This window comes from Pristiophorus japonicus, chromosome 18 (genome assembly GCF_044704955.1).
Source record: "Pristiophorus japonicus isolate sPriJap1 chromosome 18, sPriJap1.hap1, whole genome shotgun sequence".
Lineage (NCBI taxonomy): Eukaryota > Metazoa > Chordata > Chondrichthyes > Pristiophoridae > Pristiophorus > Pristiophorus japonicus.
This window is the reverse complement of record NC_091994.1, coordinates 102,831,048-102,847,668: the sequence shown is the minus strand read 5'-3', so window position 1 is coordinate 102,847,668 and position 16,621 is coordinate 102,831,048. Positions and strand designations below refer to the sequence as shown.

The 16,621-nt window shown below is 42.4% G+C and overlaps 1 protein-coding gene across 3 annotated transcripts in view; it reads left to right on the top strand.

Annotated features, from left to right (window-relative positions):
• Nucleotides 1–16,621, top strand: part of acot7 (acyl-CoA thioesterase 7) — a 273,074-nt gene that overhangs the window by 119,522 nt on the left and 136,931 nt on the right. For 2 of the 3 annotated variants that reach the window (XM_070861013.1, XM_070861015.1), the window contains exons 5-6: nucleotides 4,072–4,186; nucleotides 13,096–13,110. In XM_070861013.1, coding sequence (XP_070717114.1) covers nucleotides 4,072–4,186; nucleotides 13,096–13,110 — 130 coding nt within the window. The remainder of the gene's footprint in view (nucleotides 1–4,071; nucleotides 4,187–13,095; nucleotides 13,111–16,621) is intronic. The other variant, XM_070861014.1, reaches the window with a different exon arrangement.

Below are 16,621 nucleotides of genomic sequence, written 5' to 3'. Positions count from 1 at the left end.
GAGTCTTGTGAACATCACGTGACTGGCTAAGCCACTCCCAACTCAACAGCTCCACCAACCGGTGAGCATACTCACAGGTGCATATGTTGCACACCCGGTGTGAAAAGTGAAAATAGCATTCCCAGTGCTGTTCTCCTGTTGGAGCGGAGACTTGTTGCCATGCCATTTTAAATGAAGCCGGGTATTGCATTCCTCTTAAGCCACAGCCATCCTTGTAGGGCTTTCTACTAGGGGGGAAAATGAAAGACTCCATTTCCCAGAACCATCTTTACTCAGCTTAATGACTTGTGTGAATGGAAGGGAGGGGGGGAAATACATCTTCAAAATATCAGGCGCAAACTGTAGCTAGGTGTACATGATGTACGCTTAGTAATTAAGTACAGCCATTCAATATATATTCTCTGATAAATGTGATGTGTAGAAAGGAGAGTTAGAATGATTAAACAGTGGGATTCCATCGGTATATCCGAGGAAGGACTGTTGATTTTCATTGAGGCTTGAGCTCTGATTACATTCGGAGTTAAGGAGCTCTGGGAGCTGCCATTTCAGTCCTGCAGCTTACTCAAAAATAATTTGAATTTGTCTGGGGAAATTAAAGGTTAGACTTGCTTTTTCACAACCGTACAGCTAAAGGAAGAAGGACTTGCATTTTATAACGCCTTTCATGACCATGGGACGTACCAAGCGCTTCACAGCCACTGAAGTAGTTTTGAAATGTGATCACTGTTGTAATGTAGGAAACGCAGCAGCCAATTTGCGCACAGCAAGGTCCCACAAACAGCAATATGATAATGACCAGATAATCTGTTTGATGTAAGTTGAGGGACATTGTGGCTTTTCTTTATCTGTCATTTGTTTCTATTGGAAAGGATTCTTAACGACAGAGTGTATCCTCTACCCATTGGGGCAAGTCAGCAGAAGTGTGGTAAAGGTAGTGTTTCATAAGTTAAATGGACACTATCTGCATTAAAAACTGATTTTTACATTATCTGGTGGCGGGGGGGAGTGTGGGGAGGAGAAGAGCCATTTTTTGTTACACTGATGTCCTATACAACTTAGTGTTGAAGGAAAAGCGCAACTGCTGAAAATCTGAGAGAAAGGCTGTAAATGTTGTAAAAGAACAACAAATCGATTGGCATCTCATCGAAAATGAAAGGTTATCGTTCAGGTGACAGAAGTGCAGGAATTGTTGTCCTTTGATGTGATTTGTGTCGTGATCTGGGAATGCTGAACTCTTTCATAAAGTGTCTCTTTAGCATCATATCTTTTGTGTTTGAATAAAGGGAAGTATTTTAATTTAGTTTTTCTTGCAAAATGGACTGATTAAGTTTGATTTACAAAACATGACCTGGTGGTCTGAAGTACAATTAGCATGTTTGGACAGATATTCGTTAACAATTATCATCATAATCTTGCTACAAAACTTAAAGACTGAAGAACATTGCAGAATTGTCATGGCAAATGGACAGCTGAAAAGAATTGCAAAGTAAGTCCAGGAAATACCCAGTGTAACAATTTCTTCTTCAGAATAACACTCCAATAAAGAAGATACTTTTAGTTTTAAAAACTTGTGGGTTTATATCAGCACTGGTCTGCATTTCCCTTCATTGAACTTTTGACATTTGGTTCAATCCTCCCACTATTGTGCTATATTTCCATTACATCTCACACCCAGATTGTTTCCCACGACCTTGTGTCTAGAGGAAGCCTGGTTTTTACTTTGAGAACATTTCTGTCAAACTGATACAAACTGAAGATGTGATGTACCCAGATCTCTGCCCCTTGCTCTTGTGCTACAAAAAGGAGGAGAAAATGCAGCTTCTTGTGAAACTGTATTCCACGGTGGGGATACCACATGTATCGGCGTTGAGCAATCTAGCCAGCGATCCTTAAAGAAATATTGGAGGGCGCTCAAAAAAAACGGCCTGAAACCTTTGTCACCTTCTATTATCATGGGACTAGGAGAAAGAATGCTCATCTGGCCCCACAATACTTGTCCGCTGCTGTCCCACCACCCTGCCTTCCGCAATTGGCCGAGTTCCCGCCTTTCCCAATCGGCAAGCTGCATCGGAGTGCTGGCTTGGCCCGTGTAGCTCGCCGGATTGATGCAAATGAGACCCAACCCTCAAAGCGGCTGACTGCACGGAGGCAATGGACGGGCACCCGGATTGGGTCAAAATTGATCCTGTAATCTTTGTTGGAAATTTACAGGCTTCTAAATAATATGTGGTAATAAATTATCAATGTAATTTTTTTTTACTATTTAATTTGTTGAGAGCACTTTATGCTCATCAAGGTGAATGATGCAGTAAACTAGAAATACTTGTATTTTACATTGTGCCTTATTGCATCACTGAAATGTTTCAAATCATTTCACGGGATGGATTGATTTTGGAGAGTAGCGATTATTGCTTTACCAATCCCTCTCTATCTAATTTCTACATTATCACATCCACATCTCACTAGCCACCCCTTAGACTCACCCTCATCCTAGTCCAATCATACCAACTAACAACACACAAGTGTAGGCACTGTTAATGTGCTGTCAAACATTGAAATCTTTTATTTTCAACACTTTACGTTCTTGGACAGATTTGTGTGCACCTTTGGAAGTGGCTTAGTGAGTTACAGTGAACGATGAGACATAACGGTACTTACTGCAATGCTGATGAGTGTGAAAGGAATGGCTTGGGCATTGTAGTGGTGTTGGGGTGGTGCCAGCCTGGCGCATCATGTGGCAGCCAGGGTGTACAGCTTCAAGTGAAGTAAATCTGGCCAGGCTGAGGCCATCCCTGGCCTCCCAGGCATTAATGTGGTCAGGTGTTCTGTGTAGCATCTGTTGATTGCGGAGAAGGTTGGTGGTGGTGCTGCTGGTGTGCCTGGTACAGCTGGTGTTGGGGCTGATCGTGGTGGGAATCTGAGGACCGAGGTGAGATCGTTTCAAAGGCACTGATACTAATGTAATAGATTGCAAGTGAACTTGAGATAACAGAAGCGATCTGTCAGTGGTGAGAGGGGTTATTCTAATGAGGTGACACTGGATAGAGATTTTGCTCCAAACACTTGCAACCTGCATAAAGCTCAATCTGCCTTCCAAATGCAGAAGCAACAGTTTTTGATCTTGGAAAGTGAACAGCTGTGAGATGGGAGCTTTTATAGCACATTTGCAGATGTCAAGTAAAGAAATGAATTCATGTTCACACAACTCCCGACGTTCTTACCTGACGTGATCCCCAAGCAGTGTAGACCCCGTGGACAGCCTGGTAAAATGGTACGGTGAGCTCAAAATACTGTTCAAAGTGCTGTTAGCAAGGTTATATTGACCTAAATTGTCTTCCCCACTGCTGCATGTCGGGTCTGTTCAGCATTGACAGGGAAAAGTGCATGGCAGCGGGCTCCTGACCCGCTGTCGGAAACATTTTTTTCCCATCCGACCCGCCACCAAATGCGGCTGCTGACCCCACCTAAAAGTTCCCCTCGTTAACTCTGTTTCTCTCAAAAATGCTGCCTGACCTGCTGAGTTTGTCCAGCACTTTCTGTTTTTCTTTCAGGTTTCCAGCATCTGCAGTATTTTACTTTTGTTTTAGGGCTGTGGGCCTGAGGCAAAAACCTGGATTTTTCTCTCCAAGACCTTGCCCCACCTTATTCTGCAACCTCCTCCAGTCCTCCAATTCTGCCCTCCTGTGCATCTCCCCTCCCCTCTCCATCAATATTGATGGTGGAGTCATCTCTTTTCTCAGACTTGTTGTTTGGAACCCCTTCCCCGAAACCTCTCCATGTTATTTCTCTCTGCAACTTTAAAAGCCTCCTCAAAACCTGTCTTTTCAACGGTGCTTTTAGTCACCGCTGTTACTCGGTACATGTTTCTCTGCTGTGAAGCCCCTTGGGATGTTCTTTCAAGTTAAAGGTGCTCTATGAATGCAAGTTGTTGTTGCTATTGATTTTCAAAGTCGCCCTTTGAGGAACTGTTGAAGCGTTTGACTAGAATGGTTAAAAATGCTGCATAGTAAATATAAAAGTCACATAATAAACATGGAATTTTCTGCTTTTTTTCCCCACGCACTTTAAAAGTATGTAAGTCCAGAAGAGCAAGAGGAAGGTAGAAAGAGGTACGCTGCTCAGAAGTTAGACCGAATAGAGACCAAGCAGAGGAATGAAGATATCTTCCTGCCTGCCATCAATGTGGGTAAGTTGCACACTTAAGTTTATTTCCATTTTTGTAATGAGCTTGAGAGATGGTTGTCATTCCCGTCTGTATCGCCCTGCCATGTTGCTTTTAACTTTTCATGCTGCTCATGTAAGTAGTGTAGAACACAGTGACACTTGGAATTAAGCTTTCTGGTTTTAGGGTTAAACTTGATAAAAACCCATGACTTACACTGGAAGAATAAATCCCCAAGTTTTAGGTTAAACCCGATAAAACGTGGCAACATCAACACCAGCTCACTATAGTTCTGGTGTGGGGTATGCAGCCACTTTTATGGAGGGAGCACCTAAACTCATCATTCCATTTAATTGCAGCTAACTTCACCCGATTCTTTTCACTCAAACTCAGGTTAAAAAAAAAACTCAAAAATCAGAAGGCTCAGAATTGTAAGAGAACGGAGGTTTCAGCTTCTCATTTCACAATTCGAGCACACGTAGAGCTTTTGTTCTCACTGTACACCCTTCACTAGCAAAACAGCATGCCAAGAAAGCTGCCACTTTTCATACACCACTTGTGTGGATTTATCTGGGGTGGTTATATTCATATTTTGTCACTGGCATCAACTTTAAAGGTATTCTCTTCTGAAACAATTATAATTTAAAATAAAATAATTATTCATCAAAGCTGCCAATTTGATATATTAGAAACCACACATGCTGGATATTAAAAGGCTTCCCTGTGTATATATGGCGTAACTGAGTGTCAAGAATCGGCCTTCAGATGTAATCACATTTGCCAGACTCCAATTCCTAAACTCAATTTGCCATTCACTGTTTTATTTCTTGGTAAAGGATCACACGTCCCTTGCTGTTAAAATCATACTTTAAACAGCCAAGTCTTTAATACAACAGAGTTGCTAACCAGCACCACACACAGGAGCTTAAATACGTGACATTCAAATTAAATAATTAACCTTCAAATCCTCCAGAGGACTACAAAATGGAAAATAAGACCAGAGGTAAAATGTTTGGTGATTCATTTGCCAGAGGACAGACTTTAGCATTTCATTTGAATCTGTCTCTCCCGTTCTAGTTTGGCGGGGGAGCCATCACATCGACACTACTGGCCTGTAATCCAAGTGAACTACATCGCCATTTACAAACTCCTTAAAGTGCATCATTGGTATAGGGGCTAGCTATTCAGAATGGTTTGTACTTTTCTAGCCATGAATACTAAGAGGCCTTTTCGCCCTCTTTCAAAAGCCCTGTTTTAATTGGGATGTTCCAACATTTTATAAACACCAGTGTCCCTAGCTGACAAAACCAGCTGACTTCTCAGTTCTACGGCTTGCACCCAAGCGCCAGGCCAATTTCCATCTGTAATGTATTTGCTTCATGGGTTCTTTGTGTAAGAATTCATAGCAACACCTTGCTATTAAGAACGAGTTGGTTGTTAAACCTTTGCTAATAAATCACACTACACATTACCAGTTCATCCACTTGGCTCACAACTGCATATCTCATCGTGGATGAAATAAAGGAGAGTATCAAATTAAAAACCAATGAGTATAAGGTGGCCAAGGTTAGTGGGAAACTAGAAGATTGGGAAAATTTTAAACGACAGCAAAGAATGACTAAGAAAGCAATAAAGAAAGGAAAGATAGATTACGAAAGTAAACTTGCGCAAAACATAAAAACAGATAGTAAAAGCTTTTACCGATATATAAAATGGAAAAGAGTGACGAAAGTAAATGTTGGTCCCTTAGAAGATGAGAAGGGAGATTTAATAATGGGAAATGTGGAAATGGCTGAGACCTTAAACAATTATTTTGCTTCCGTCTTCACATTGGAAGACACAAAAACAATGCCAAAATTTGCAGGCCACAGGAATGTGGGAAGGGAGGACCTTGAGACAATCACTATCACTAGGGGAGTAGTGCTGGACAGGCTAATAGGACTGAAGGTAGACAAGTCCCCTGGTCCTGATGAAATACATCCCAGGGTATTAAAAGAGATGGCTGAAGTTATAGCAGATGCATTCGTTATAATCTACCAAAATTCTCTGGACTCTGGGGAGGTACCAGCGGATTGGAGAGCAGCTAATGTAACGCCTCTGTTTAAAAAAGGGGGCAGGCAAAAGGCAGGTAACCATAGGCCGGTTAGTTTAACATCTGTAGTGGGGAAAATGCTTGAAACTATCATTAAGGAAGAAATAGCGGGACATTTGGATAGGAATAGTGCAGTCAAGCAGACGCAGCATGGATTCATGAAAGGGAAATCATGTTTAACTAACTTACTGGAATTCTTTGAGGATATAACGAGCATGGTGGATAGAGGTGTACCGATGGATGTGGTGTATTTAGATTTCCAAAAGGCATTCGATAAGGTGCCACACAAAAGGTTACTACAGAAGATAAAGGTACGCGAGTCAGAGGAAATGTATTAGCATGGATAGAGAATTGGCTGGCGAACAGAAAGCAGAGAGTCGGGATAAATGGGTCCTTTTCGGGTTGGAAATCAGTGGTTAGTGGTGTGCCACAGGGATCAGTGCTGGGACCACAACTGTTTACAATATACATAGATGACCTAGAAGAGGGGACAGAGTGTAGTGCAACAAAATTTGCAGATGACACTAAGATTAGTGGGAAAGCGGGTTGTGTACAGGACTCGGAGAGACTGCAAGGAGATTTGGATAGGTTAAACGAATGGACTAAGGTTTGGCAGATGGAATACAATGTCGGATAGTGTGAGGTCATCCACCTTGGGGAAAAAAAACAGTAAAAGGGAATATTATTTGAATGGGGAGAAATTACAACATGCTGTGGTGCAAAGGGACCTGGGGGTCCTTGTGCATGAAACTCCCAAAAGGTTAGTTTGCAGGTGCAACAGGTAATCAGGAAGGCAAATGGAATATTGGCCTTCATTGCAAAAGGGATGGAGTACAAAAGCAGGGAGGTCTTGCTGCAACTGTATAAGGTATTGGTAAGGCCGCACCTGGAGTACTGCGTGCAGTTTTGGTCACCTTACTTAAGAAAGGATATACTAGCTTTGGAAGGGGTACAGAGACGATTCACTAGGCTGATTCCAGAAATGAGGGGGTTACCTTATGATGATAGATTGAGTAGACTGGGTCTTTACTCCTTGGAGTTCAGAAGGATGAGGGGTGATCTTATAGAAACATTTAAAATCATGAAAGGGATAGACAAGATAGAGGCAGAGAGGTTGTTTCCATTGGTGGGGGAGACTAGAACTAGGGGGCACAGCCTCAAAATACGAGGGAGCCAATTTAAAACCGAGTTGAGAAAAAATTTCTTCTCCCAGAGGGTTGTGAATCTGTGGAATTCTCTGCCCAAGGAAGCAGTTGAGGCTAGCTTATTGAATGTTTTCAAGTCAAAGATAGATAGATTTTTAACCAATAAGGGAATTAAGGGTTACGGGGAGAGGGCGGGTAAGTGGAGCTGAGTCCACGACCAGATCAGCCATTATTGAATGGTGGGGCAGGCTTGAGGGGCTAGATGGCCTACTCCTGTTCCTAATTCTTATGTTCTTATGTTCTTATGACCAAGACCCAACTGACTGGGGTTTTATTGAGTCTTGTGAACATCACGTGACTGGCTAAGCCACTCACAATGCAACAGTTATACAACCATTTTTGTAGACAACATTAATCAAGTGCCCCCTGGTTAAAGGGGGGCACACTCCAGACACTTTCAAACAAATGCCCCCTTGTTTTTTTTTTTGAGGGCACTAAAAACGCAAATTATACAAGTACCCCCTGGCTAAAAGGTGGGGGGGGGGCACTAAAACCGACAAACATAGACAAATTAAGCTTTAAACATTAATGATCAAATTAAAATTTGGTTGATGGGGGTGATGATGCACTCCAGTCCCTCCAACGCCCACCTCTTATGGAAGGCCACGAGCGTACCTGTGGACACCGCGTGCTCCATCTCCAGGGACACCTTGGCTTGGATGTAACCGCGGAACAGCTCTACAAATCTGTGAGCATACATTAATACACCAGCCTTTTGACACATTGCAGGCTGAGGGATCTGCCTCTTCGAGTTTGTTCGATACTTGTACTTAAAGGATTCTCCTGTGGAGTCTTCCCCTTTAGTCATTTTTTTTTTTAAAGTGATATAACTAAAATGTGGATTGACACTGAGGCAGGTACACACACTTCTCAATACACAGACCCCCCTCCCCCTTCTGAACTAACCCTGCCCTATAAAAGGAAAACTACTTGTACCTGAAGCTGTAAGAGAGAAAAATAGAGAAAAAATGTTGAAGTAGCAGGAACTCTGAAGGCAGCCATTTAAAATCATGTTTACCAGGAATGTTAGCAGGTTGATTAAAAGGCTGGTCTGCTGGGTTTGTTTAAATGTTTGCAGATGTATTTTGGGGGAAGGAGTAGAGAGAGTTGCTGCAAAACAAATGGTTTTGTGAAACTGCATTATATATTTGGGGAAGGAGACACTAATCAGATTGATTATTATCGAGTTACGTGATGAGGTTTAAAATCACATACTTGCACAATGGCTGCCTTGGTGAATTTTAATTTAGACAGGGATGGCAGGTAGATATTCCCAATTTTCTCCTGATGTTGCGGATGTCTTCACTTTCCAGCAGGAATCACTGGATAGTGATCAGGAGCAAGAACCCTTGCCATTTTCCCCTTCTTTGTTGGTGAGGTCCAGTGATACGATTTTTGCTTTCCTGAGCTTTAACTTTCGCCTCAGACATAGGTGCAGGAGTAAGCCATTCAGCCCCTTGAGCCTGTTCCATCATAAAATTAGATCATGGCTGATCTGTATCTTAACTACATCTGCCCGCCTTGGTTCTGTAACCCTTAATACATTTGCCTAACAAAAATGTATCAATCTCAGTTTTGAAATTTTCAAATGTACCCCGGCTTCAACAGCTGTTTGGGGGAGAGAGTTCCAGATTTCCTCCATCCTTTGTGTGAAGGAGTGCTTCCTGACATCAGCACTGTACGGTTTAGCTCTAATTTTAAGGTTATGCTCCCTTGTTCTGGACTCTCCAGAGGAAAACATTTCTCTCTGTCTATCCTATCAACTCTTTAATCATCTTAAAAACCTCAATATAGATCAACACTTAATCTTGTGTTCCCCCATGAGATTTCTCACAACTCTGCTGCCCTTTCCAGTTAATTGTGCTCCTGGTCCCACTGCGACCTACAGTATGCAACAACTAAGGGTTCTTTGCTGCTCTTATTGTGAAAGTAACTGTTCTTCTACCTCCTCAGGGTCCACAATGCCCTTCCATGTCATGCCCCAAACAGAAGGACATGCAGAGGTTTTACAATGTGTGCACAGATTTGTTGACGGTATCATTGGCATGGCTACAATTACTGTTCCTTCCTACTTGTTGTGAGAAGCTGCTGCTGGGATGCTTTCTTGAACTACACCAGTTCTTGCAGTGATGGTACTCTCTTTTGCCAGTCCTATATCCGTGCACCTTTGAACATGCTGTTGTGATTTGGCTGAAAGTGGTGAGGGATGTTACATCTTCCACCCCCTCCAATAATGAATGGATCTTTGCTTTCACTCCGTGCTTCTCCAGACGGTCCAGCTAAAATCAGTGCCTGCCACTTGATTTCAATTGTTCAGGATTTTCCAGTATTCTCTGAATTGACTGCAGCAGCCATAATAACAGTTATCCTACAGCCATAACGTGGCTGCACTGGTGCTGCCCATCTCCATAGCGCATTGCAGTGCCGTTGCCCTTGACCACCTTGTTAAATCACAGGCTTCAATGCAGCAATGCTCTGGTTAATACACTAAAACGCTTGCATTTTTCATCCGCTGCTAATGGATCCATTGGCAGTCCAAAGATGATAGAGGCCACAATTTCTCAGAGCACATTATATTCTCTTGTTCCATGCAGGGTTAACTGTGAGACGTCAGTGTAGGGCAAGTTACTATGACCTGTTCTGTGCCGAGTATATCACGGCTAGCAATTATAGGGCTGTTACAGATTCCGTTGAGTGTTCAGAAATATTCTGAGCCACAAAGGCTAAAATGCTACGTGCAAGTTCACGCATTATAAGGCTACTGTAGCTCGTCGTGAAAAATCGTGACTAGGATTTACTTGTGAGTGTCTGCCATCCACAGATAAAATAAAGTCCACCAACGTATACGTTCTGCAAGTTAGCTGTAATGTTATCTTGTTACAAAATTGCCGAGTGCAATATTATTTTCCAGACACCTAATGTGTTAACATTATGGACAGAGGAATTTGATGTAAACACAGGAACTGCCCGTTTATTTTAAATTAATTAATGCCTCCATTAAAATAGGAGACAAGAGAATTTGATACAAATGTTAACTCGATCATATCCCACCATGTAATTTCCAGGCTCTAATTAGGTATAACTCTAGACATCTTATTATATTCCAGCATAAAACATAAAAGCCCCTTTATGTTGATGTTTGTGAAGGACCAGGTGTGTGGGCATGTGCAGAAAATAGACTAACGAGGAAGGGGGGGGCTTCCCAAGTGGATTCTCCATGTGGGTTCCGCTTTATTAAGGGAGCTATCAACAATTTATTTCTGAGGATAGGTACTGTATTTCAGAGAATTGAAACCTTTCACATCAAAGAGGCAAACTGTCAGTATTTAGGATGCGACTTTTCCTTGGTTTTAAGAGTGGCTAAGAGACATTTAGCATTGCTGTTTTTTGGCCCTTCAGTGGTGGGCCGAAGAGTAAATGTAGAAAAGGAGAGCGTGTTCCCACAAGTCACTGGTCTCCACTTAGACACTGCTCTCCCAGCACCCCAGCATAAATATAACGCCCCTCAGAATGTTGACCATACATGGAAACAATACTGCACATCTAGTCTCATTAGTGGTTCATTAAATGCCAGTGACATTTGGATTTATACTCATAGACTTGATTTTACTCCCCACAACTTGTATTACTGTCACTTGTCAATGGCACTTTACTAATGCTACTTCTGACTAAGACCCACATAATTATTGAGACTGCAACAGTTGCGAAATGAATTGTTTTCCTCATAAATCTTTACATTTATGAGTTGTATTTATAATGTTCTATCGTACATTCTCACATGAAATAAACTAAGCGTTGCTTAATAATTCACACCAGCAATATTTATTTTTTGTCTAAAAGACGATATGCTTTAAAATTGCCTATAGCTTTCAATCATGAACATCAAAGAGAAGAGGAAAGCAGAGATAGAATTGAGCTAAAGAGGCAGATTATAGGACCATTTTTCTGCGATTGTGCTGCCGGTGGGAGCATTGCCCATTAGGCCTACATATCCGGAGATCGCGGTTAGGCTGTCCATGATTTTCCCTTGCGTGTGGCTGGCAGGCAAGACTCCTGTGAACTTGGAAAATCGTCCCTTGTGAATAGAAACAAGGACAAACGAAGACCAGAGACCTCGGAAACACCGTGAGAATTTACAAGACTTCCTCTACACTCCCACCTCCCACCTCCCCACTTTCTCTCCTCCTCTCCTGGAGGATAAAAAAGAGACTTGAATTTACATAATGCCTTATCGTGTGCCTCAAGTGTCTTGGGGCTCGATACAGTGAATTACTTTGAAGGTCATGACTGTTGTTTATGTAGGTGATTGATGCCAAAATAGCAGAGTTGGTTAATATGATGGAAGATAGGGACAAGCTACAGGGAGACTTGGACTGGGGAAATAGCTGGACAATTGGCAGGTGCAGTTTAATGTAGATAAGTCTAAAATCATGCATTTGGGGATATGAAATAAGCAGAGGGATTCTAGGGTTAATGGGGAAAATGCTGATAGACGAACCAGGGAGTCATAGTCGGCAGAATTTGGGAGCCATAGTAGGCAGATCCCTCAAGACATCCAGGCAATGTGTAGCTGCTATCAAGAAGGAAATGGGATTTAAAGTTGTATGAATGTAGGATGGATAAATGTGAGTAGAACGGTAAATGCCAACGCGGACTATTTGGGCCGAATGACCTGTTTCCGTATTGTAACTTCTGTGAATTTTTGCTGTCTGCTATTTTAACAGAAGCATTAACCCATGGTTGGAAACAGCAGAGGAATGTCATGTGAACACCATGGATGAGAAATTTGGTTGGAGGGTTCCTAAGGCACTAATGTCAGACAGCCGTTAAGTTTAGCGCCGGAAAATATTTAGCGATGGGAACAGCAAAGTTCAGTTTTTGCGTCGTGAGAGTGGAGTGGAGCACTAAGGGAAGCGTTCCACACTTCTCTTAGCGCGCTAGACCAGGTGCTTAAAGAGCTGGCTTCGTAGCGACCTAAAAATCGGATCAGAAAAACATTCCCTATACATTACTCACTCCAAATAAAGTTAAATTGCAAAAGGAAAAAAAAATATCAATCACACTTACCTCATGCAGTCATTCCTTCCCTTAACGTCCCGGGACAGCTCTGCACACCAGCTTTCTCTGGCAGGGGCGCTATGGGTGCAGTGCAAACCGAAGTTTACTACCGTGTCAATACCGGGGGCATTGCACACTGGCACGATGCTCCTGGGCGATCCTCCTCAGCGCCGCCGGTACCGGCACACCGAAGTTGCCGAGTGGCACGACTGTCGATGCTTGTGGCTGCAAACCCTTTAGTGCCCCTGTTGCGTCCCTTGTGAGGGGCGCTATCCAACCAAATTTCTCCCCCCTTAAATTTCATTCATTATTACTGGTAGTTTCTAGCCTCTTATTTCTTCTTCCTTTTGTAGCTGCAGTCCATTGGAGCACAATAGGACAGGCATGCTATAGAACTTTCTGCCACAGTTAATAGCTAACGTAAATTAGAACACAATAAAATGAACATTTAGTTCATGGAAGTGGAATATGTTTAACTTCTAACCAGTTAAGATTGTACCACATAAAAGATACATTTTCCTTGAACTACATTAACCTTAGTTTCCTTTTTTTCTTTTTATTATTACTTTCCCTGACAGACCGACAATCTAAAGGTAAGTTCTACCTCATTCTACTGTTACCGGTTCTTTGAACCTCCCTTGTATAAGTACAGCTAAAAATACATTTTACATTACAAGGTTCAAGGTCCTGGAGCAAACATGTAGGTGAATATTGCTGCATATAAGTACCTGTTATTTTTCTTGCAAAAGCACAAGGTGGAGTTCAGAATACTACATACGAAATTTGATGTCCTGTCTGATGATCTGATGTTGTACAGAATGCTGTCAAAAGAAAACATTCTGGTGTTATTCATCCCAGAAGAATGAATGTCACCACAGAGTGGTGGGACGTAGGTTTCATATCACCCAGCCAGCTGCGATCAGACACTGTATTGAATGGAGACTGTTTGCTTTCCCTTAGGGACAGGGGCAATTCTTCTCGAGAAACCTAGGTGAAGGGCCAAGACAGGTAAAGGACACCATCACGATTGAAAGTAGGATGAAGAAGCAGTGGTTAGGCCATGCAAAGCTTGGAGAGTCATCCTCAGGTGGCTCTTCCGGACTCCTTCGTGGCCGGCTCAGCGTGTAATTGGCAGAACCTGGAACATGGTCACCCATTCACCCTCTTGCCCATAGTGAGTGCATAGTCTCGGAGACCAAGGCAAGTGGGCAGAATGTCGAGGACTTAATACTTGGGGGGAGGGGGAGAAAGGCATTGGAATACTGCAGCTTTATAAACTGTAAATCCATAGTTTAAATGGAAGTAGTAACTTATGGTTGGTTCCAATGTGGTGGTTCGGCACGCTAATGGGTTTCTCCATGGAGCTGTAGGGTATGGGTTTGAACCCAAGTTCCCCACTTAATTGCTAAAGTTGGGCAGGATACCTTGCAGAAAATGATGGGTCTCCACTCCAGATATTAATGTGCAGTGTGATATGGTGCATATATATTTAATTCCCAAGTTAACATTGTGGGCACAAAAGCCTTTTTATAACATGCCTTGTGTCCAATTGCTTTTCCCAGACAACTTACACATTTGGAAAAAAAATTGTTTTGATTTATCTGTTTGCCTGTGGGCTTTGTCACAACAGGAGAGATCCTATACTATCTGACTGACAATGGTTTGTTATCTTAGAATGTTACTCTTAGAATATATTCTTATAGGCATCTTGCAACATTCATCAGCTATCCTTATGGTCTCTGAGCATGTTTGCCACTGTGTGCTGAATTGTTTTCCAGTCTTGAGACACCGTGGGTTGTAGACCACATTCCCGGAAGGGGGTTTCTGCGTTTATATGTTTTTTTCCTTATCTTAATTTGCTCATTTTATTTTCTCTCTGTTCCTCACCTGACCTAACCTGAAGGTAGTCATGGTAAAGCTCCCTGGCCCATCCCCATTTTGACCAAAACTTAGCTCAGATGATAGAAAGCTCCCAAATCATTCTGCACAGGGGTTTCCAAACTGTGGCCCACAGACTCTGATTATCCACCCCATGAAGCTCCAGTCCCTAATGACTCATTTTATATTTGCATGATTGCTGGCTTAAACTCTACTCATTCCGCTATTAATTTTGTTTTGAAATCGGGAGGCATGGTGGTTTGGAATAGACTGCTCTCTCTAAATCCACCAATTAGAGAGTTGCTGTTTCCAATCTACCGGGCCCACACATGTATTTGTTGATTTATTTGTTCATATTTGGCCCGCAGAACTCTGTGATTGCACACGAGTGGCCCAGGCAGCCAATAAGTTTGGCTATCCTTGTTGTAGCATCTAGCAACAAATATTGACAGACTTGAGTTCTGGTTCTAGTCAAGAGTGACTGAAGTTTGAAGGAGTTCACTGCAATTTTACACTAAGTATTATTTTGAATGGACTCAGTAGTTTGCTCTTCATATGAAAGTCCATTGAGATAATATTGTAACTATTGGGACCTTGATCATTTATTTGCAGGAGACTTCACTGTGGGTGCTCTCGATTACAAGGAACAAACTGTACTCTTTTATGATGCCCTGAATTAATTTGTCTCTTTCTGTTTTGGCTTTTAACCATCTGGACTCTACGTAATTTGGGACCAGGCCGAGGAGTTTAGAGCTATTGAAGTTAATTTAAGAGATAATATAATTTCACTTAAAACCTATTAAAAGAAACATTAGGCTTCGACATAAATTTAAATTTGATTTTCTCATAAAAGAGATTGATAGTTAACAGCATTAGCATTTTAATTCTCAATGTGCTCTCAACTAGTACACTGTCAGAACCTGGTAGGATGGGTGTTGATTGACAGCAAGTGATAAGGAAGGGCAATGAAAATGAATCAGAACAAAATTGGAGGAATGTGTATTTATTTGCAGCCTATTTTTTCTCAAACTATGTATGTGAGCTGCAATCCATTTTCCCTCAGAAAATGTTCGATATTTATTTCTTAAAAAAACTAAGTTAGCAGGAAATGGACCACTGGACAAATGGAAATGTGAGTAATGAACAAAGCAAAAAAATAAAAAAGGATGTAAATTAAGAAATATGCCACAACTAACTAAGCCTGTTTTACCATATTCATATGGTCTTTTCCCTGCCCTCAGTCTAAGTCTATTATGGACTTCCAGAAAGCAACTGAATGAAGAGTAACTGATAGACTGAATGCTGCCTCAGCTCCCCCAACTGCCTTCAAAACCCCCCCTTCCCACCCCTTGCCCACCAAGCCCAAATCACCCCTGCCTCATGTCTCTTTCTAGTTTTTTTTCTCATCTCCCTTGATGCCCTCTCTGAGCTCATCTTCTCCATGAGACCCACCCTATTCCCACTAAACTGCTTACCACCCAACTTCCCATTCTGGCTCCTGTGCTAGCTGACATGTGAATGGTTTCTCCCTCCCTTTCAAAACAGCCTTCATCCAGCCCATGGCCCCCCAAAACACCCTTGACCTTTACAAAGTCCTTGAATGAGTTGTCACCTCCTAAATCTGTGTCCATCTTTCCCTCAACTCCCCGTTTGAATTCTCCAATCAGGTTTCCACCCCTGCTGCTGCACTGAAACAGCCCTAACTAAAGTCATAAATGAGATTTTCTATGACTGTGACCAGTGTTCCCTCTAATTTTTTTCCGTGCTCGGTCCCTTTAACTGGCTGCACGGCCCACTCAAATTTTTGCATATGCAGGGTTTCTTCCATGTAAAAGCAGGTGAACGGCCTGCGCGGGATCTCCAGACCACTGGCGGCCACATGGCCGTGCAACTTCACAGGAACGTTAACTGTGACCAATGCTCCTTCTCTTTTTTTTTTTGTGTGCGCAGTCCTTTTAAATATGCTGCATGGCCATGCATGCGCTGTATCTCTTCCAGCGGCAGGAGATGGTGAGCGACCTGTGCGGGACCGCACACCTTAGGGGAACATTGACTGTGACCATGAACCTCGTTCTTGTCTTCTATGACCTCACTGCAGCAATTGGGACAGTTGACCACACCATCCTCCTCCAATACCACTTTTCCATTGTCCAGATCATTGGGACCGACCTTGCTTGGTTCAACCACTTTGAAAAGCTTTTGGCCACGCCTCCTAACCTCTCCTTT